We start from the raw sequence: 22,533 nt of genomic DNA, 5'->3' as shown, positions 1-22,533 counted from the left end.
AGGTCACAGGCTCTTTCTTTCCCGGGGAGTCTCCCTGCACGCGACCAGCCAGGCCAAACGCTTTCAGAGCAGAATTCTGCCAAAACGCCCAGGAAAAAGAGATCATCATCCGAGCAAATTAACATGTGCCCGGTGGGTTTTAATCACCGTTTTTAATCGCGGCCCTGGTGCTGGATTCATCTCCTGGCTTCATGGGGGAGGGGGTGGAGCCGACTATGCAATGGATTATTCATGGCAATGTGAACTTAGGTTTCACCCAACTTCTCCAGGGAGGTTCAGGGGCCTTTTGTCCATCAGGGAGAAGGTAGCCCCACTCTGGGTCGCTCTCCAGGGACCTTGTCACCTGCCTGACTCATGGGAGCATCTCCTTCACCCCCGCCTCTTGTTTTTTCTTCTCTCTCCCTGCCTCAGTTTCTTTTCTTTCTCCTTTCTTTCTGAGGGGGCTGCTAGTTCCTGGAGGAAACACATAAAGCTCAGCTGTGGGCGCCTTCCTGAGATTTCTCTCCGCTGTGGTCCCCCGGCCTCTGGTGCCCCCGTGTGACTGTGCTCCTTCTTCCTGTCCCGGAACCCACCTGTGCTCCAGAATGACCTCATCAGCCAATACATACCCAGAGGAAGGGCACCTTTCTTGCTCGGATCTTTCAGTGGGATGCACATAGACCCTGGAGTTGTACCTAGGCTGTGTGCCAATGAGAGACAGAGTATCTACCCAGAGGGGCAGCTCCTATTGCCCAGGACAGAGCGACTCTGATATAAAAAAAAAAAAGCCAGAGCACAGAAACAGCGAAGAAGGGAGGCTGCTCCTTTAAGGGTGCCAGGCAGCAGGGCCAAGGGCCTTTCCTGGCAGAACCCAGCTGGTAGTACCCACAGAGGCTCTCCTCCCCCTTCACACCTGGTGCCCTGCACGGCAGGAGGCTGTCACACCTTGGAGGTGGCAGTTCAGAGAGCCCATAGGTGGACCCGTGTTTATCTGTTCTTCTGGATCCCCACTGACTGTCCCTCTGGGGTGCGAGTTTAAAGCCCCACCAGATGCTGGGGGGGCAAAAGTCATACTTTTCGCCACCTCCCCTGAGCTGGAGTGAGCAGTCAGGAGGACGGAGCTTTGCCCAGATGCTGTGCATAGACCAGGCAGATCCCAGAGAGGCGAACCCAGGCTGGACAGACCATGCCCCTTACCCTGAGCCCTGCATAACCCAGGGCAGGTGTACACAGGGGGCATTGCCTGCCATGCCAACAGTCATCCCCCCACCCCCCAGACCACACAAACCTGTGCAGCTAAGCAGAAAGCACTTAACAATGGGCACATGGAGTCAGGCGGAGGAAACCTGGGTGGACACAGGGTGGGGCTTTTACAGAACTAGCCCTTGGGCTGAGCCTCTCCAAGCCTGGATCCTTCCAGCCAGGGAAGCTGATGGGAAGACACTTCAGCAAATTTGGAAGGTCTAGCCACAAAGTCTAGAGTGTGGTGGTCAAAAGGACTCTGTGGTCACCAGGAACTGCCAGCCAGATTCATTTGGCTTCTGTTCCTTGAGGGTGTATAACTGCCCCCCTGGTAGGAGGGACTGGCTTGGAGAGAAAGGTGGGCATGGTGAGTGGTCTTGCCACTGTGGGGGTCTCAAGCGGCCAGCACTGCCTCCTCTTCTGGCCCCTGAGCAATGCTGGCTTGGTGCCCATCTGAAACTCCCTCCTTGATTCAAACCGATGCCCCTGAACAGCAGCCGTGGCAGGCCAGGAGCCGGACATCCAAGAGTTAAGGGCAGGCGGGGCTCCCGTGGGAGGGGCGGTCCCAGTGGCGGTGAGGCCTCATCCCGCCCCTCCCCTCCCCTCCCCTCTTTTCCTTTGCTAGCAAGCAGCAGTGGCAGCTAGCTACAGCGGGCTTTGAACCGGTATGGGCGCTGTGCGTGGGGCGCCTTGGATCAGGCTACAACTCTGGGGACACTGGGGACCAGCACAGGGTCCCGGCCCCCTCGGGCCGTGCCGGTAACAGTGGGGCTGGTGCCTGCGGGCCATGGAAGAGCCTGGGTCCACCGGTGGGCTTAGCCAGGACCAAGGTAAGGGCAGGTAGGAGGGTGTCTGGAAGAGGCTCATGACTCCCAGCTGGACTCAGACCCCAGAGCAAGGGCTATGCTATGCTCGGTCCCCCTCTTAGGGTCTCTGGGGGGACAAGCCTGGTGACCCCATTCCCTGTCAGCTGCTATACAGTGCAGCACCCCAACTACCCCCATTTTGGCATCTTGCTAGTAGATGCTACCTGTGAAGGTACTGAGGTTCCACTCTGCAGGACGAGGTGCGCCTGCCCCACAGCCACTGTCCCCTGATTTCCAGACCAACCGAGGGGATGTCCGGAGGAGGGATTGTCCGGAGCTGTCAGGGGCTGTGGGCTGGGGGAGAGGGGCAAACGCCTTGAGATCTAGTCAGCACCATGGACAGAACCACCGCCTTCCCTCCCAGCGGCCCGAGGTTCTCTAGAGCTCAACTCCCTTGCTTGGATCTGTCCCACTTTCCCTGTCTAGGGAACTGGCATTGCCCTAGGCAAACAGCACGGACCAGCAGGGGTGCACGAGTCTTCCAGGCTGCCCACAGGAGCAGAGCAAAGGGGGTTGGGTGTGAGGAGGCATCTTTAGTGGGGGTGGGAAAGGGCTTCTCCTCGGCAGGGTCTCAGCCCCAACACAAAACTTGGTTTGGGGTCAGGGTGGGAGAGACTAAAACTGAAAGAGACCCAAGGCTATGGCTGCATCAAAGTGATCTGAGTCAGACAGCAGGAAGAACTTCCTGATCAAGGCCCGAAGTTCCAAGGGGAATGGGCTACACCGTCTTGATTGGTTTGGCTGGTTGATCTGGGAGTGGACTTGTTCTGCTCCTGACTGACATGGATGTTGAAGAGGGGCAGGGGAGCTTAAAGGGGTGTGTGACTTCCCTCCCTGAACCTGCAGGGAGGGGAAGGGAAGGTGCGGGGCCACCTCATAGAGCAACTTGTAAGGTATTCAAAAGCTGTCTGTGGTGTCCCACCACACCTGGTCTGTGCGGTTGCTCCAGGCTGTTCCTTTTCTCTGACTCTCCTATTCTCTCTGCTTAAGATGCTTTTTGTGAGTTGGGGACAGCATGGCCAGTGCGGTCAGGGTACTGAGGTCCCAAAGGCATAGAGTTTGGATATGCCCCTTCCTGAGCACTGTCCCTGTCCTAGCGTAGCAGCTGACCTGAGAAAACCTGGCTGGCCTGCAGAGTACCCATGGAGTCTCCACCCTGGGGTTACTGGACTTAGGACAGCTGCTCATCGAAGGGCCAGGGAATGGACACTGCCATGTAGCCTTAGGTGGCAGGGTCCAAGGGACTGGACGTGCATGGGGTTTTCAGCTGCCCGAGGAGAAGATGGGTGGCCACTGGAGGACTCCAAGCCCACTTCCGTCTTCTGGCGACCCCAGGAGAGACGTACGGCAGCTGAGTCCTTGCAGTTTCAACGTGCAGCTGAGGACGGAGCAGATGGGCTGCCGTCCTGAGCCTGGCCCTCCATCTGCACCACTAATGAACCGATGACGAAGGCTCCCTGGCTCCTGGCACTGCCCTGGGCAGGTGTAGGTACAGGAGCTCCTTCTGGGCCAGAACTTGTGGCTGCACCACAGAGAGAGATGGGTGGATGAGAGCTGTGAGGACTGAGTAATAGGATGAGTGAGCCTGCTTATTCCTGGGAGTTTGCTTTCAGCACAGAGTACGTGGGCTCATGGCTGGCTGGACAGACTTCCTGTGTGGGGAAAGGAAGGGGCAGGGTGGGGGAGGTGAGTACCAGCCCTAGGACTGGGTGTTTTCTTTGATTTCTGGGCATAGGAGCCTTTTGCCAGCTAGGAGACATTCCTGAGCTGTGGTGGGTAGCCGCAGGTGACTGAGGTAAGCGGCTGGGATAGCTCAAGGGACAGCCTTGAGATCCCTTCCAGATCGCCCCAAAAAGGAAGCCTTCAGGCATGAGGGTGGAGCCCTGACTTGGACAAAACTGGCCAAACAGTCCGTGGAGGAGGTCCTCAGCCTGCTTAGACTCCAGGAGCAAGGTGGGAACAGAGCATCTGCAGGTAGATGTCCAACAGAGTAAATGTCCAGACAGGTGTCTTCACCTTCAGGAGACACGGATACTGTAAAAAGTCAAACTTGGCGAGCCAGCTCAGCGTGCAGAAACGTGCTCTCTCCTAAGGCCCACTGGCCCGTTCTGGCCCCGTGGAGGGCCCAGTGCTCTCTAGCCTCAAGGTGGCTCTTGTTGCCCAGCGCTGGGCACTTATTCAGGGGCTCAGATCTCGTTCCCTGTTGCCCCTGACACCTGCTTGACCATACCCAGAGGCTACTCACCCGGTTTCAGCTGTTGCCATTCCTCCTGGCCTGGTCTGGGATCCAGGGTGAGCAGCCGGGCAGGATTGGCTCTTCTTGTTACGACTTGCACTCTTGATAGAGATCCCTACCTGGATCTGATGGTTTTCCCGAAGGGGCTTCACACAGATGGTTACAGCCTGCTTCCCATGACAGCTCACTCCTCCAAGGGTGTCCTGGGCAGTGGCTTGGGGTCAGACCTGTCCACCTTCAGGAACCCAGCATGGCTGCTGACCAGGCCCTGCTGGAGGAAGAGAGGGCAGCTGTGGCCTCAGGGAAGTGAGTGACTCTTGGCAAAGATAGGAACCCCCAGGGACACAGGAATGAGGGCCACCTGAGGGAGCAGAAAGCTGTGAAATGGGATATTAATAGAGTCCTTTCCCTAGCGGGGCTGTCGAATGTGATTGAAGTCACTCCTGTGAGCTGAGCTGCTACATGCCACCAGCTAGTGATAGCCAGGGATAGTGAGAGGGTCGGGGGTACCAGTTCTGCTCTGTAGTGACCCTGACTGTGGCCTTGGAGCTCTGCTAGAGATAGAGGAAGGCCAGAAGCTGGGACCTCTGTGGGCTAAAGGCGCCAGACCCCCATGGCCATTGCAGGCATAGTTGGAGGCAGGCTTGGCGAGACCGGTTTAGACCTGAACATGTGGGGACTTCTCTCAGTGGAGGCCTTGGGAAGTGTGGACGCTGCTGACCTTTGAGAATGCCTTGTCTGCTGCTGCTACTGTGGCTGCAGCTGAGTTCTTGACCTCCGACGCCTTCGCACGCAATGCGACGGCTTTGAACTTGGATTCACCGTCACTCCTCTTGGGCTAGGGTGAGAGGGCTGGACTGGGTTGGGGCTAGATTCTGAAGCTGGCACCACCAGCTAAGGATGGGCCAGGCTGCTGCCCGGTCTTCGCTGTGCAAGGCCAGGTCCCTGAGCTGCAGGAACGGTGGCAGCTTAGGTCAGCTTGTGAATGAGCAAATGAGTTAGCATGGTGACTGGGGCATGGAGAGCCTGTTTCTACCCTCTAGGCTGCTCATATGCTTGGCTGCCCCAGGCATCAGAATGAGGTCTGGTGGCCTGTCTCAGTCCTCCTCTGGCCCTGCCCACTGCTCGGTCAGGCGGTGCGATGGGTCAGGCCCACCCCTCCCCGCACCTGACAGAACTTGCCTCCTCCTGCTGGAAGCTGGAACGGCATGCCACGGGGAAGACACTGCTGGAAGAAAAGGCCACATCCACCCAGCAGAGCGGGCCTGCTGTTCCATGCCCAGGGCAGCCTCAGGCCTGGTCAGATGGCCCTGGGCTGGGTGGTGGCTATTGTTTCTACTGCTACTCAGGCCCTGCCTCAGCTCAGGTGCCTCCTGTGTCTGGCCGGGGAGGGCAGGAACAAACCGGCTCACACTCCCTGATACAGTAAAAATAGTTGGGGAGAAGGCGCCCAGACGTGCGGGGGGTTGCGTTGCTGTTCTCAGACGTTTAAATAAGCTTGGCCATATGTGTGTGGGCCTGTCCCTCCCTCCTGAGTGGCACAGGGCCAGGGGCCGGGCTCATCCCGGTGGGTACTGTGGGGCTGGGGCAGGACGGCTTCCTCCTCCCTCCACTCCACCCCAGGCACCATCTAAGTGTTGGCCGGGATGACCTGCAGGTTGGGAGGCGGCTGACAAGGCTCAAGGCTGCAGGGAAAGGGCTGGGTCAGGAGCTTTGCTCCCTCATGCCCCATGCTGCTGACCTGTGGAGCCCCACTCACCAGGGAACACACGCAAGTCCTGGCATGCTGGTGGGATGAGGGCCACGGTACCCAGAGGTGCCCCTGTGTAGGTATGCATGATATGTTGGTTTATTGGGAGAGTAAATTGATTTTCTAGCTTTCCCCGGGGAGAGGCGAGTCTGTTGAACGGCTGCTGCTGTCTTGTTCGCGGCAGCCATCAAGCCGAGTTGCCCACTGTGTTAGGACAAGATCGATCTCCCTCGCAGAAGTAAAATTGCACCAGTGGGCCAGCATGGGCTCCTTCTCCTTTCAGCAGCTGCTGGTATCTGTGGGCTCTAGGCAGGAGGAGCCAGGGCTGTGGGGGACTGAAGCACATAGGTAATGAGAACACCCGAGTTAGGGACCACGAGTACGAGCATGGCCTGGGGGGCATCGTTGCCCACAGCTCCCAGAGCAGACTGTGTGACCTTGGCTCTTCTTGGTCTCCCTCATCCATCCTGTCCCTTGCTTGCTGGGTACTGGGTGATTTGGGACAGAGCAGAGAGGAGACCCTCGGGGGCAGGTAGCATTCTGTGGAGGAATTGTGTAGGTCAGTGTAGGTCAGGTGAAGTTAGGACAGAGGCGTTACTGTCCTGCCTACCTGTCCTGGAGATCGATGGTTGAGGCAAGTGTGTCTCTCTTGGTAGGCAACCAAACGCACCTGCTCCTCTCACACATGAGTCTTTGTGGGGCTGGTACACGGCAGTAAGTTATAGAGGTCACACTGCAGCACCTGCCTGAGCCACAAGAGTGAGGTCCACGGTGGCTGCCTTAAACTTCTGGAAGCTGCAAGTCCTTGCCTCCTGAGGGTCTCTAGAACTTCTGGGGGAGCAGGGGGAGCTCCAGGGCCTGACCATGAAGGAAAGCAGGGGTGACTGAGCACGGCTCAACTGTGAAAGACAGTCCGGGGTCTCAGAGTCCCTCTGTGTCCCTAATATGGGAAGATTACTATCTCTGAACTCCGAAGGTAGCCTCAGTCAACCCCTAGGGGCAGATGGGAGTTTTACCCGTTCCTGGACCTGGTCCTAAGCATGACTAGGGGCTGCTGGGTAGCTCTGGGTGAATGTGGGGTCCTGGTGGCATTGGAAGGGGCCAGGGTGCTCCTCCTACTCCATTGCCTTTAGTTCTTCTTGGATTGGCTGTCCGTCTTTCTGTGCCGGGGTAGAGGGGTATGTCTCAGCTTCCTACCTGGCTGGGGTGGCCAGGTGGTCAAGTTCAGGCCAGCTGTTGATGGGTTTGAGCCCTGTGTGGCCAGTAACCTGGGTGCCTCTTGCTGCCTGACCCTGGTCCAGTGTTCTAGGGACAGTCTGCCCCTGGTAGCTGTTCTCCACAGTCTTCCTCAGCTAGGGCACTGGGTTTTTGCCTGACCCTGGTCCAGTGCACTAGAGACAGTCTGCCCCTGGTAGCTGTCCTCCACAGTCTTCCTTAGCTAGGGCACTGGGTTACTCGGTGGCCACAGTGACACTTCCACCTGTCTTTTGCAGCATCGGCGGTGGATAGGGTTACCTTGGTCCCCAGGACAGTAGGAGAGGCCTTACTAGCAGAACCCTGTGTGAGGGCGGATTAGCTGGGCCTCTGCCCGCCTTTCAGTGGAGGATTATGGCCTGGGGCCACTAGGAGGGTCAGAGAGTCCGGGTTCAGTGATCTACATTCCTCCGCTGGGGCTGCTGGTACCCCTGGATCTGTGTCCCTCCTACAGCCCCTGCCTAGGCACCTTCTCCGGCTGATGGTGGGAGACGAGTGATTAGCGACAAGTGGAGGGGAGAGGACAAAGGTATCCAGTTCTGGCGAGATTTGGGGAGCATGAATGGCCCTAGTCTGGGCTAGTTTGGGGGAGATCAGGTGTGTCCAGAGGCAGGGTAGCTAGAGAGAGCAGGAACTCTACACATCCTGGCACACAGTGAGCTGTGAGCACTGAGTGGGGCTGGGATGTGGGCAGCAAGCAGAGGGGAGGTAGCATAGCCGCCATCCAGGGTGGAGAATCATGTGACCCTGGGGCACTTGGAGCCTGTGCCCCATCTTGCCCAGCCTTAGCACCCCCATGGCTTTCCTGACTCTTAGTTCTTCCCTTTACCTCAGCTTTCATTCCACGACTCACTGGGGATTCTGGGCTTTGCCTACACAGAGGACCATGCTGTCAGGGCCTCCTGTGTCCTGTCTCCCAGGGGAGGGGAGCTGCTAGGGCTGTGCTCCTTCCTGTTCTAGCAGTAAATGGCTCCCTAATCTAATCTGTGGCAGAAAGGGCAGGCCGCCTGTCGACCTCCATCCAGCAAATGAGGCAAGGCCTCTGGCCAAGGCTCCTAATTGGGTCCTGGGTTTGGCTGTGAGTTGATTACACTGGACCTGGCCCAGTGGGTCCTGATTCCCTGTGGCTGGGCTTCCTGTTGCCCAGGACACATGAGCAGACAGCCAGGGTCAAGAGCATTCAGGGTGCCTTTTGAAGTGGGGTGCTTTGGCTATGGGAATGTGGAGTACCCCAGCAGGGATTCTCAGGATGAGGTTAGGGAGGAAGTTGGGATGCCCATGACTCGGAGGCAATGAAGCCAATATGGAACCCTACCTCCCATTCCTACTGTCTCCTCACTTCTGGTTGCCCAGGGAATGGGATGCAGAATTGAATGCAGCACTTGGGTACTTGGATGCCCCTTAAGGTTGCTTATGGCTGGTGTGGAGTGGTGGCTTCAGCTCTATGGTCAGTGTCCTGATAGGTGGATAGGTCCCCTAGGTCCTAGGACTGTCATATGGGGTCTGGCTGTCCAGATACGCCCAGCCTTGGGTGCAGAATACAGTGGGAATGTACCCTGGGTCACGGGATACCTCCATAGCTCCACTTTTGGTGGACACCAGGAGAGGCCTGGTGGGGGCAAGGGAGGGCTGGGCTTTGGAGTGGAACCTGCCCTGGCTCAGGGAACCTACATTGTTCTCCTCATGCTGGAGGTCAAAGTGGAAAGGTGTCACCTCTGCCCTGGGTCAAGTTCCTTTGGGTCACAAGGTGCTAGGCAAGTAGCCTGCCCTGGCTTAGCTCTGGTCTCCAGCCAGAGGGGGCTGGGTTCTTGGCCCTGGGCTTTCTCCCACCTGAGGACCAACTCACTGCCACACTGCGGGGGCCCACTTGGAGGTTTCTATATGTGCAAGGATTTCAGACAGGAGGAAGTGAAGCTTGAAACAGAGGCTCAGATACCAGCCCTGGCTGGGCGTGGTGGTGCATGCCTTTAATCTCAGCACCTCTGTGAGTTTGAGGCCGACCCGGTCTACAGAGAGAGTTCCAGGACATCCAGGGCTGCACAGTGAAACTCTGTCTCCAAAAAGAAAAGAAAAACCAAAACAAGAAATAAAAATCAAGCAGATACCAGACCTGGATACCTAGTATGGGCAGGATTTAGGAAGACAGCCTCATATAGGAGCAAACCTATGGATAGACAGCCCCTCCTAGGGGAGATCTCATAGAGGCCTTCACGCCAGGTCTTGCAGCCACAATTTTGTGTCCTACGAGGGTCCCTTGTCTGACCTGTTATCCTGCCTCAGCCTTAAACACAAGTCTGGTTTCTCAGACATGGGGCAGCCCTCTCTGAACTGGCAGCTGGGCATGCCCCTGGCCTCAATCCTTTGGCCAGCTGGGCTGGATCCAGCAGGATTACTGTGGGGATTGGCCAAGGATGACAGGGTGAGGCTTGGCTGCTCCCCCACCCCTGGGATTCGTCTCCAAACAGACCTGTGAATTGTAGAGCATGGGTGGGCTGGCCTGGGGACCAGCCAGGGCTGCAGGTAGCAGCTGGGTCAATGCCAGTGGAACCTGCAAGCAGCCCAGGGGGAACCTCAGTGGGCTCCAAGGAGGAAGAGGTAGAGGAGAAAAGGGGAGCCCCGAGGAGCCTCTGTGCCAGCCGCTGCCTCGGGTGAGCCTGTCACCGAGGCCCTTTCTGGCCTTGGGGAGCAAGCCTCCAGCTATCACTGGGATATGCCTGATCATCAGCCGGCTGCTGCCAGTTGGACCACAGGAGCTGTGGCCTGCCTGGCAGAGGCGCTCCTATGGGTTGGAGGGAGCGTGGTGGTGTCACCGCAATGGCAGCTCAACCTCTTAGGTAAGAAAGGGCACAGAGCGGGTCCCTCCTGAGGACTGGCCAAGCCCTGGAGGACCACAGGGTGCATAGCTTCCTAGGGTTTTCAAAAGGCCTGGGTTCTCTCCTGCCTCACACCGACCTCCCATTCCCTCTGCATTCTTAGCAGAGCTCGGAGGTCAAGTGGGGAGGGAGCCAGGCAGAACTGGAGTGAGAGCCCTGGTTGTACATGCTTCAGAACTCTTTCTGGGGGGTCCTTGGAGTTTTATGGGGCAGTGATACCTTCAGCCTAGTTACTGAGGCATGCAGGTATAGATACCATGGCCTCTAGATAGTGTCAGAAGCCCCTGGACCATGTGGCATCGAAGAGAAGGAAGAGGGCTGCTGAGTGGTCAGTGGGAAGGTCCAGGGCATCTCAGGAAGTCACAGACACCCTGGTCAAGAATGTTAGATTCACCACTCCTAGCTCCAGGAGCGGAGGGTGCACATTCAATTGCCTTTGTCTGGATCAGTATGAGTAGCATCAGGGGCTTGTCCTTGTCCCCAAACCCTGCCTCAAGTGTACCCAGAAGCCATACCTGTGTCTCCAAATTAGCTTTTTCCCCTAGAGAGTCCTATCTACCTTGCATGCTCACCCATGCCTACAATTCCCTTCTGCTTTTGGTCAATAATAGCTTCCTCCAGAAAATTCCCCCTGGGCTGGCACTACCCGTGGTTTTCTGCTCCGCCCACCTGGGGATGCCTCACTGTGGGCACTTGTGAGATGCAGTGCCCTCTGGTCCTGAGCTTCCTGTGTATAGATAGGTGTGCAGCCTGAGGAAGAAGGCTTGGCCCTGGCCTGGACTCTGGGATGTGCGGACCTTTCCCGGGGACGGGAGGCCGAGTGGACAAGGGTGGCAGGTGGCTCTAGGAAAGAGCAGGCTGTGGATTTGCACCCAGCACCTCAGCCTCCCAGTTTTGTGCCTCCCTATAGGGCATCTCTCTGACATTGCTGCCCATGAGACAGGTGATATTCCCGACGATACCACAAGAAGGGGCAGCAGGCTCTCAGGGTGGCTCATGTCTGGGAGTAGGAGCCAGGCTTGGTGCATGGTGCATGGTGCCTAGGCCCACCTTGTGCCGAGTACGGGAGCTCCATGCACAGTGCATTTGGGAATTGGCCTGGCCTCTGTTCCTGGACTCGGCTGGGCGGTCTAAGTGAAGGCCACTTAGGATCTCAGTGGTTTCTGGGACTGGTTGTGCGTAGCTGAATGTCCTCCCTGGTGTCTCAGCCCACCTCAAGTGGCCCAGGACATCAGAGAAGGGGTGGTAACCACGCTGTCTGATGTTTGAACAGGGCCATACAGGCACACAGGGCCCTTTGGAGAAAGGTGAAATTACCAGAGCTCTCATGGTTTCCGTCTTTCTGTCTGTCTGTCGTCTGTCCGCCTGTGTCTAGTGGAGCGATGCATGACTGCCATGCAGGAGGGGACGCAGATGGTGAAGCTCCGTGGCAGTTCCAAGGGCCTGGTCCGCTTCTACTACCTGGACGAGCACCGTTCCTGCCTCCGCTGGCGGCCCTCGCGCAAGAATGAGAAGGCCAAGAGTGAGTGAGCAAACAGCCCAGGGGAGGGGCTGGGTGGGCCTGAGCCTGGGAGCACAGGGCAGGGGAGGCTCCCGAGTGGGCTAAGACCCCGTTGAGATGGTGCGCTGGTCGTCTCTAGGCTCCGGTGGTCTAGGGCTTCTGCAGTGCACTCTGGAATAAGGAATAGGAACAGGTCATATGGTCCCTGGGCAGCTGTGCCCTGGCAAGGCTGTGGGACTCCATGGGGACCGGATGTCACACGCTGAGATCAGTGAGAGGCAAAGGGCTGTCAGGCCAGCCGAGGGGAGGAGATTGTTCTGAAACCACAGAAGCCCACACAGTCCGGTACACCAAGGGCAGGGTGGACGCCCAAGCTAACTTAGGCAGCACGGGTCAGGGCACCTGCTGTGGTTTGCGGGAGTCACTTGAATTGCTCAGCTCGGCTGGAAGTCGGAATTGGAGTACGCAGAGGATCTAGGATCAGGGAGAGACACCAGAGTCTCACAGGCTGTGAGAAGTGAATTCCTGAGATCCCCTGGCTTTACCAGGAGTGACACCCAGGTATGCCAGGGAAGGCTTCAGTTCAGCATTTACCAAGGATACCACTGTGGAGTCCCAGGAGATGGTCACTCTGCCAGGGTCCCAGGGGGCCCATGTGAAAAAGAGCCCCATGGTGAAGTCATCCTGGGCTGAGTGACTTCTGCTGGCCCCAGGAGCTGGTGTAGACTGGCCCTGCCCTGGGCCTGAGATTGGTGGAGCTGCACCATGGTTGCGCAGGCAGAGGGAGCCTGATGCCTGGCCGGGAGCGCCACACCCAGGGAGGTAACTGGAAGAATAGACTGAGGAACAGGGACTTGTTCAAGGGCCTTCAGTCCTCCCTCCCTACCCCTGGAGGCCCAGTGGGTGCTCCGGACTCAATGCAGAGGAATAGGGTGCTGTTCTGATCGCTGGACCAGACTGGAGCCCATCTTGACTACCACACTCATGCCAGGGAACTTGAGAGAGGACAGAGGCAGAGTGAGGGCTAGCTGGTGTCTAGAAGGGGACCCTGGCCACCTGTGGGCTGCATATCCGTCAGGGGGTCCTACCCAAGACATAGGGACAGATTATAAAAGTATCACCTGAGCTCATCTACTCCAGAGATTGTACTGAGCGGAGGTTCCATGGGGCTGGGATGGTGAGGCCTGCAAAAAGAGACCTTGTGGAACCTAACCTGGGCATGCGGATACTCCTGCAACCTAGCACATCTGTGAACTGCAGCTCCCTGCTACAGCTGGCTTCTCACCTGCAGTGCTAGACTTGTTACTGAAGTAGCTGCAGGATCTAGTCAGGGCTGGTGCAAGTGCTTTTCAGGATGGAGAGATGAGCTGGCTAGGGTTTGATGGTGGAGTGAGTTGTTCCCATGTCCCACTGTGGCCCCTCAAAAAAAAAAACTCGGTCCTGGAAAAACTGGGTGCTTGGAGGCATGTGTGCGTGTGCACACACGTGTGCATGTGTGTTTGTGAGCATGCATGTGTGCTTGTGTACCTGCATGTGTGTGTTCGTGTGTGTGCATGTGTGTGTGCCTGAGTGTGTGTGTGCATGTGTGTGTGCCTGAGTGTGTGTGTGCATGCATGTGTACTTGTGTGCCAGCATGTGTGAGCATTGTGTGTGTGCCTGAGTGTGTGTGTGCACGTGTGTGTATGTGTGTACGTGTGTGTGCGTGTGTGTATGTGTGTGTTCTCACTAAAGGGGAACTGGTCAACAGAACAGGACGAGGGGGGTCAACCAAGCATACTGAACTTTCACTTCTGAAGGGCAGAGAGAGGGCTTAGTGAGCAGATGTTGAATTAGGGTGTCAGTTATTGAGGGCAAAGATGCAATCTGCTTAGCTCATGGTGGGCCTAAGGGATAGTGGGACACTTGGGTCATTGGTGACCTTTTATCCCCCCACTTGCCCACAGTCTCCATCGACTCCATCCAGGAGGTGAGCGAGGGACGGCAGTCTGAGATCTTCCAGCGCTACCCGGACAGCAGCTTCGACCCCAACTGCTGCTTCAGCATCTACCATGGCAGTCACCGCGAGTCGCTGGACTTGGTCTCACCCAGTGGCGAAGAGGCACGTACCTGGGTCACTGGCCTTCGCTACCTCATGGCTGGCATCAGTGATGAGGACAGCCTAGCCCGTCGCCAGCGCACCAGGGACCAATATCCTTGGGCTCCGGGGGTGGGGAGAGTCTCCAGGAGCAGACTCCATTGTCCAGCTGGGTGGGAAGGGAAGACCAGAAGGGGTGCTTGGGCTGGGGACTCTTGCTGCCTAAGCTGGAGGGCGGAACAAGTAAGGCCAGGCCCGTGGACTGTGTTGGCCCCTAACTCAGCCCCAAAGTGGCTGAAGCAGACGTTTGACGAGGCTGACAAGAACGGGGACGGCAGCCTGAGCATCGGTGAGGTTCTGCAGCTGCTCCACAAACTCAACGTGAACCTGCCCCGGCAGAGGGTGAAACAGATGTTCAGGGTGAGTGCCGAGTGTCCAGGCTTGAGGCCGCTGTGAGAGGTCCTCCCAGTGTGGGCGGTCTGTGCCCAGTGCTGCTCTGCTGACTGTGGGCAGGGCACTGAGCACTGTGCATAGGCTGTAGCTAGGGAGACCACACGCTTAGGGGAGGCACCCAAATGCAGCTACACTCCATTTGTCGGTTTCCTATGGTCCCCAGCCTTAAAGACACATGGTCCAGCAAAGAGCTGAACTGGTAAGCAGCAGCTCTCGGTAACCACCCTGATGTTAGGAGCTATGAAAATGCATCCCTCAGACACGCACAGCTTTTATTGTCTGTAATTAGTTCTGTCTTTTGGGAACCTCCATGGGAGAGAAACTCTTACGTTGGCAAGTCCTGGTTTGGGGCAGGAATGGGCTGAGCCAGCAAACTCAGATCTTTGACCTTGTTTTCTTGCTGCAGCCTGGAAAGGGGTTTCTGTGAGCATGGATGCCAGACCTGTCCCTAATGTGCACACATGTGTGGACACACACGCACACACAAACACATGCACGCACACACACATGTGCGCACACACACGTACATACACACACATGCACGCACGCACACACACACACACACACACACACACACACGCTCTTGACCTGACAGCTCCGCTGTGTCTGGCCCTCAAAGGTTCCTGTGTGTGCACTCATGCTAGACGGGCGGTCATGCTCAGCTGCAGTAATGACAGCAACTATCGGGGTCTCTGTGTGAATGACGGGCAGCTAGCAGGACACTCTCGACTGCCCACTGAGGACCGTGGGAGTGTCTGCTGCCCCTCTGAAGGCCCCTGTTGGGTCAGTCAGCTGAGCAGCGGGGCCTAGCAGACAGCTTGTATCTGATGGGAGCACTTCCCATTCTCTGCTGCCTGCACTGAGCCGTTCTTAACCCTTCCAGGACAGCCCTGGGCTCAGGGTGAGGATGCACTAAGGACCAGGCAACACCTAGAACAGGATTCAGGGCTCAGAGCGCCCTGAGAGGAAAGAGGGGGGGAAACACTCTGGGTAGGTTGTGTGCTATTGGAGGGTTTAAGCTCCAGGCCTTGGTTGGAGCTACTCCATGTAGAATCACTCCGGAGTCTGCTTCCCAGCCCATTGTGAGAGGTCAGGCCTCTGGGTGCTGATTAGTTCCCGGGGTCTGTCTGGGTGATCTCAGACCTACCTCCTCCAAATTGCCTATAGGAAGGAAGCCTTGAACAGAGACAAAAGACCATGAGCAGAGAGGCAAACAGCTGGGGTGTGTGGGTGGGATGGAAAGGAAGCTGTGGGGTTCTTGCCTCCGAGACATGGGCCTTGTACATCAGCTCACACAGCTCAGACTCAGTAGCCTTTATCATCTGTGGTGGTCAGCCAGCCACAGAGATCCTAAACCTCCCTGCTCACACAGGGTCCCGTTAGGCCAAGCACCTCATGGTAGCCTCCGCAGGCACTTGGAACCCCAGGATAGGAATGATGCCCTCCGCAAGGCTCAGGTCACTCTGATAATCAGTGTTAGGATGGTCTGGATCTGTTTAGTCAGAGCAGAGGCCTGTGAAGTGGATACAATGGCTGTGACATAATTTCATTAAGTCTAAAATAAGATGGGAATGAGAGTCAGTGCACTGGTCCTCAGGTTTAATGGCCCAAGAGTATCTTTGGGCTAACCAGGGCTCAACCCAGAAGAGGCTTGGCAAAAGGTGATTTTGGTGGATTCCTTTCCATGCTGCCAGGGCTCCACTTGGGTTAAACAGTCAGTATCAGACTGGGTTCCTCCCATCTTTCCTAGGGAATTCTCTTCAGTCCATGGATGGCCAGGGGGAAAGAAGCCACTGGGTTAATATGAGTGCCCAAATGTGCAGAGCCTCCATGAGGCCCTACAACTGTGGTGTGGCAGATTTGGTGATGCCCATTTGCCATGCCACACAGGACATATCTAGAACTCCTACAGAGACCCGAGGAGTCAGCCAGTGTCTGCGGACAGCTGCTGACTGGCATCTGTATACCCAGATCTGGGATGACGAGTCACAGGATAGAACCTGACTTCAGGGCCCATGGTCAGTGGAGGACAAGAACTGAACCTTGGACAAGCTGTGGCTGGGATCCTGGCAACTCTGTGGTGGTTCTGAGCCATTCAGGCCACCCCAGTCCTGTACTGGGCACTGTCCCCGGCACTGAGCCGTGGTCCCCTTGGGGTAAACTCCCTACAGGAAGTGTCCACCCACAGGTCCTCGCAGAGCTAAAGCCCAGTCTTTAGAACTCAAGCAGCCTCTTCTTGGGCCAATCCTGAGCCCCTGAGGACACTGTTAAGTCCACTTCAATCCCTGGCATCCTTATTTTCTGAATCTTCCCCTGGCCTGGGCCCGGGGTATGCACTGCCTCAAACGTCAGCATCCTAGGGACTGGCACCCTTGGCAGATGCTTCTTATGGCTATGACAGATGGGAAGAAGTCGTGCTTCCTTGGGCCTCCCGTGGAATGGTTCCTGGGGGTATCTTGCGAGCCTCCCCTCTTTCTTTCAACAAAAGGAAGACAGTGACCAAAAGCACTTCTCTACTATTGATACCTGAGCCAGGACACTGCTGGGTCCTCCGTCAGAGGGCGGATGGCCAACTGTAGCTGCAGGGGTAGGCACAGAGCCCAGAGTGGAAGACACTCCGGTGAAAGCCTTCAGCTCACAAGGCAGGGTGTTGGTGTCCACAGCTTGGGTGACGGTGGGGTTTGGTTACAGGTTGGCCTTGCACTGCACGGCGGAGGAGCGGGGTGGCACCCATCTGTGCTTTTTCTGGTGGGAGGAGGGAAAGGGAGCCGTTGGAGGGGTGCCCTGGGTAGCGGCAGAGGAAGGGAAGCTGGGCTGGGGACCGGGAGTAGGAAGTTGCAGTTAGGGTGGTGATCTGAAGTTGGGTGTTGCAGGAGGCAGACACAGACGACCATCAGGGGACACTAGGTTTTGAAGAGTTCTGCGCCTTCTACAAGATGATGTCCACTCGCCGAGACCTCTATCTGCTCATGCTGGCCTACAGCAACCATAAGGACCATTTGGACGCCTCCGACCTGCAGCGCTTTCTGGAGGTGGAGCAGAAGGTGAGGCCTGGCCGAAACTGTGTAGTTGGTGGGCGTGGCTGGTGGGCGTGGTCGGTGGGTGTGACCGGCGGGTACGGCCGGAGGGTGTGGCTTCAACTTCAGCCTTAGTTTCTGCCATCACGTGTTCGGAGATTCATAGCCGAACAGGACTGAGCCTTTGATATTGCCAGACAAGTGAAGAAGCTTACAGTTTTTTTTCACAGACGAGGGGTCCCCTGGTCAGCTCCATTCTGGCATTGGGTCTCCACCGAAGCCTCCAGAGGGTCACACCTGCCCTTGGCGTTTCATGGGCCGGGTTCCATGGCCTAGCCTTCGAGAACCACCCTTCTCTGTGCCTGTCTAGACACGTGTCCTCCCTGACTTCAGATGTGGCCTCCTGCAACTACCTGTCCCTTCACCAAACATATGAATACCCTAGGACTGTTTACCTTGGCCCCAGGAAGTCAGTCCACCAACAGGGAAGCAACAGAAAAGTCAGGTGCCCCTAAGCTCTGCCCTGCTGCCTAGACCATTCACTTCCACAGCCTCAGAGCCCGCCCCTCCCACCTTAGAACTGGGCACGGATGAGGAGATGGCAGGGACACGGAGGCCAAGTGTACAGAGAGCACTTCCATGGAAAGTACAGTAGCTTGTGGCTCCCTCTGGTGGCACCTTGAGGTCAAGGGTCTTCCTGGATCTTTTCTCAGGAGGAGGGCTTGCCTTGGGGCGTAGGTACCGGCTGGGACTTGCTCAAGGTCCTCCGTTTTGCACAATTTCATGCCCAGAGCCCCCCTTACAGTGACTGACCATGTCTGACCACAGCAAGGAGGGGACTAGGTAGGTGAACAGCAGCTGTGAGCTTGGGGTTTGAGGTTTGGTTCCTGGCTCTGCCCAGGATTGCCCCCTCCCCACCACCATGGCCTACTTCACTCCACAAGGTTGCCCCAAACCCAACTGTCTTCATTTCTTTCCTGTAGCTGTGATAAAACACCATGACAAAAGTAACTTAAGGGAAAAGGGTTTATTTGGCTTACAATTCCAAGTTGTAGTCCACAGTGGCAGGGAAGTAAGTCAGAGTCAGCAGCTTGAGCAAGCAGGGCCGCACGGTTTCCACAGTGAGTGCACATGTCTGTGTGCCCAGCCTGCATTCTCCGTATTACACAGTCCAGGGCTCCTTTCCCAGCCGATGGTCCCACCCACAATTAGGATGGGTCTCCCACAGCAATTAACATGAAGACAGTCTCCTCTAAAGCTGTCCCACAGCCTAAGACAAGACATCTCACGGAGACTTCTTTTCCTGGTGACAGTTCACCCTTTGGAGTACCACCCCGCCTTCAGGTTTTCCCCCCCTAATGTCATGGCTGGATCCCACCCTATGGCAGCCATATTTTCCCCCCTTAACCAGAGAGTAACCCCAAATCCATGTGACCTGTAGTCCACTGGCTGCCAAGTTCCAGAGAAAGGGCAAGAAATGGTGATGGCCGCAGGAGGAAGGGGGAGCTGTCTGGAGGTGGCCCATGCTGTGACTAAACAGCCCTGCCTCTGCTCTGGCCTAGATGAACGGTGTGACTCTTGAGAGCTGTCAGAATATCATCGAGCAATTTGAGCCTTGCCCGGAAAATAAGAGCAAGGGGGTCCTGGGCATTGACGGTGAGTGGGGGGTGCCAGGCGTGGATGGTGAGTGGGGGGTGCTGGGCGTGGATGGTGAGAGGGGGGTGCCGGGCGTTGACGGTGAGTGGGGGGTGCTGGGCGTGGATGGTGAGAGGGGGGTGCCGGGCATTGATGGTGAGTGGGGGGTGCTGGGCATTGATGGTGAGTGGGGGGTGCCGGGCGTGGATGGTGAGTGGGGGGTGCCGGGCGTGGATGGTGAGTGGGGGGTGCTGGGCGTGGATGGTGAGAGGGGGGTGCCGGGCATTGATGGTGAGTGGGGGGTGCCCGGCATTGATGGTGAGTGGGGGGTGCCGGGCGTTGACGGTGAGTGGGGGGTGCCAGGCGTTGACGGTGAGTGGGGGGTGCTGTGCCGGGCATTGATGGTGAGTGGGGGGTGCCGGGCGTGGACGGTGAGTGGGGGGTGCCAGGCGTGGATGGTGAGTGGGGGGTGCCGGGCATTGATGGTGAGTGGGGGGTGCCGGGCGTTGACGGTGAGTGGGGGGTGCCGGGCGTGGATGGTGAGTGGGGGGTGCCGGGCATTGATGGTGAGTGGGGGGTGCCGGGCGTTGATGGTGAGTGGGGGGTGCCGGGCGTTGATGGTGTGTGGGGGTGCTGGGCGTGGATGGTGAGTGGGGGGTGCCGGGCATGGATGGTGAGTGGGGGGTGCTGGGCGTGGATGGTGAGTGGGGGGGTGCCGGGCATTGATGGTGAGTGGGGGGTGCCCGGCATTGATGGTGAGTGGGGGGTGCCGGGCGTTGATGGTGAGTGGGGGGTGCTGGGCGTGGATGGTGAGTGGGGGGTGCTGGGCGTGGATGGTGAGTGGGGGGTGCTGGGCGTGGATGGTGAGAGGGGGGTGCCGGGCATTGATGGTGAGTGGGGGGTGCCCGGCATTGATGGTGAGTGGGGGGTGCCGGGCGTTGACGGTGAGTGGGGGGTGCCAGGCGTTGACGGTGAGTGGGGGGTGCTGTGCCGGGCATTGATGGTGAGTGGGGGGTGCCGGGCGTGGACGGTGAGTGGGGGGTGCCAGGCGTGGATGGTGAGTGGGGGGTGCCGGGCATTGATGGTGAGTGGGGGGTGCCGGGCGTTGACGGTGAGTGGGGGGTGCTGTGCCGGGCATTGATGGTGAGTGGGGGGTGCCGGGCGTGGACGGTGAGTGGGGGGTGCCAGGCGTGGATGGTGAGTGGGGGGTGCCGGGCATTGATGGTGAGTGGGGGGTGCCGGGCGTTGACGGTGAGTGGGGGGTGCCGGGCGTTGATGGTGAGTGGGGGGTGCCGGGCGTTGATGGTGTGTGGGGGTGCTGGGCGTGGATGGTGAGTGGGGGGTGCCGGGCATGGATGGTGAGTGGGGGGTGCTGGGCGTGGATGGTGAGTGGGGGGGTGCCGGGCATTGATGGTGAGTGGGGGGTGCTGGGCGTTGACGGTGAGTGGGGGGTGCCGGGCGTGGATGGTGAGTGGGGGGTGGCGGGCATTGATGGTGAGTGGGGGGTGCCGGGCATTGATGGTGAGTGGGGGATGCTGGGCATTGATGGTGAGTGGGGGATGCTGGGCGTTGACGGTGAGTGGGGGTGCTGGGCATTGACGGTGAGTGGGGGGTGCTGGGTATTGACAGTGAGTGGGGGGTGCTGGGTATTGGCAGTGAGTGGGGGGTGCTGGGCGTTGATGGGGAGTGGGGGTGCTGGGTGTGGACGGTGAGTGGGGGATGCCGGGAGTTGATGGGGAGTGGGGGGTGCTGGACATTGGTGGTGAATGGGGGGTGCTGGGAATTGGTGGTGAGTTAGCTGTTCTGGGGGATGATGGGAAACTCTTGGGGCAGCTGCACACCTGTGGGGCAGGTAGTTCCGAGCTGAGCCCAGTGACAGAGCTACACTGTGCCACACTCTTGTGCTCCACTGCAGGCTTCACCAACTACACCAGGAGCCCCGCGGGTGACATCTTCAACCCCGAGCATCACGGAGTGCACCAAGATATGACACAGCCCCTGAGCCACTACTTCATCACCTCATCCCACAACACCTACCTCGTGGGGGACCAGCTCATGTCCCAGTCTCGGGTAGATATGTATGCCTGGGTCCTGCAGGCCGGCTGCCGCTGTGTGGAGGGTAAGCGCTCCTGGTCTCTGCGTCCTCCAGCACGGAGGACCAGTCTTGGCTGCAGATGGCACCTCCTTCGGAAAATGGGCTGGACTTGAGGAGCCATGGGGGCCTCTGGCAGGGTTCCTTCTCTTATCACTTAGAGAGCAGACCCCCGCCCCCCAACACACCATGGTTGGAGTCCAGGGACCCAGCCTTCCTAGGCTCACACAGCCAAGCCCCTTGGGCTAACCAGGCTCTGCTTGCCCACAGTGGACTGCTGGGACGGGCCTGATGGGGAGCCTATCGTGCACCATGGCTACACTCTGACCTCCAAGATCCTTTTCAAAGATGTCATCGAAACCATCAACAAATATGCCTTCATCAAGAACGAGTGAGTGGCCAGGGCTTCTGGGGGCCAGCTCCTGTGGCAGGCAGGGGGAGGGCAACTAGGGTCTCTTTCCTTCTGCGTTTCCCTGTGGGCTGTGACTGTAACATCCAACTGGCAGGTTTTGTTTAGAGATTATTCTCTGAGGAGAGTGGCGGGGGGGGAAAGGATGACTGTGTGCATAGCCTATCCACACACACTTAGTGGCATCTCTGGCCTCAGCCACCCATAGACATGACGATCCGAGTACTAATTACCCCCAGGAAACCACTCTGTGTCCAGACTCCATTTGCTGTCACTCAACTGTGGCCGTAGATGCTGCCGAGAAAAAAAAAATCCAATTTGCTGGCTGGAAATAGAAGACATTACCTTGTCTAAACAAGACTCTGAAGCAGGGGTGGGGCTGGTGAGATGGGGAACCAGGTGGATTCAGGGAACAGAAGCAGTTTTGGGGGGAGGTATCAGTAAGGCTCTCGGGATCGTGGCCGAGGAGGGTGCTACAGCTCAGGAGCAGCTGGGATGCACAGACGTCCTGTGACCGACTGGGGGTTGTTTCTGTGAGCCGGCATCATATTCCCCTCAAGGCCGCTGCTCTGTCTGTCCTTTCCACATCATGCAATTACCTACTTCTTGTTCTGGGCCCCTAAGGTTTCTAAACAGGTCATGATTGCCTTTTGGTAAAATCAAAGTCAGATGTGTATACATACAGTTAAAAATAAACAAACCGCACAAGCAAAGCAGAGCATTTAAAAAAGCTGCACCTCACACGCTTCATTCTGCACCGAGCAGGCAGCAACTCTTGTGCTTGGTGGTGCACGCCAGGCTTAGGTTCCTTCCTGGGACCCCTGTCGGGACTCGAGGGCCATCCGCTGTCTAGCTCACCAAGGTTGTGTTTTTCACAGTTTATTCATTATTCTCCATTATTTAATAATGCCATATTCAAACCATGACTTTTTCAGACACCCTACTTTCCCGGAGTTTATGGTTGCCTTTGTTTTTTTTTTTCTCACGCTTTCTTTACTCGTCCCCCAAAATTTCTCAGTTTCTTTCCTACCCGTTTATTTACTTTTCAGAGTTCTTGGTGGGTCACCTCTTAGAGCAGATGGCAGATCTTTTACCTAACTATTCTATCATTCGAAGGTATAGGTGGCCTGTTTGCCTACAGACGTAGGGCCT

General features: G+C 57.4%; 1 protein-coding gene across 1 annotated transcript in view; it reads left to right on the top strand.

Moving 5' to 3' along the window:
* The window catches only part of Plch2 (phospholipase C eta 2), a 57,171-nt gene that overhangs the window by 19,127 nt on the left and 15,511 nt on the right, over positions 1-22,533 (top strand). The window contains exons 2-8 of the mRNA XM_075945159.1: positions 11,576-11,722; positions 13,645-13,888; positions 14,066-14,195; positions 17,102-17,272; positions 18,808-18,901; positions 20,796-20,999; positions 21,243-21,363. Of these exons, the coding sequence (XP_075801274.1) occupies positions 11,576-11,722; positions 13,645-13,888; positions 14,066-14,195; positions 17,102-17,272; positions 18,808-18,901; positions 20,796-20,999; positions 21,243-21,363 (1,111 nt within the window). The remainder of the gene's footprint in view (positions 1-11,575; positions 11,723-13,644; positions 13,889-14,065; positions 14,196-17,101; positions 17,273-18,807; positions 18,902-20,795; positions 21,000-21,242; positions 21,364-22,533) is intronic.

This window comes from Microtus pennsylvanicus, chromosome 13 (assembly GCF_037038515.1).
Source record: "Microtus pennsylvanicus isolate mMicPen1 chromosome 13, mMicPen1.hap1, whole genome shotgun sequence".
NCBI classification, from domain to species: Eukaryota; Metazoa; Chordata; class Mammalia; order Rodentia; family Cricetidae; genus Microtus; species Microtus pennsylvanicus.
Note: the sequence above shows the minus strand (reverse complement) of the source record. Positions and strands in the feature narration are given on the sequence as shown.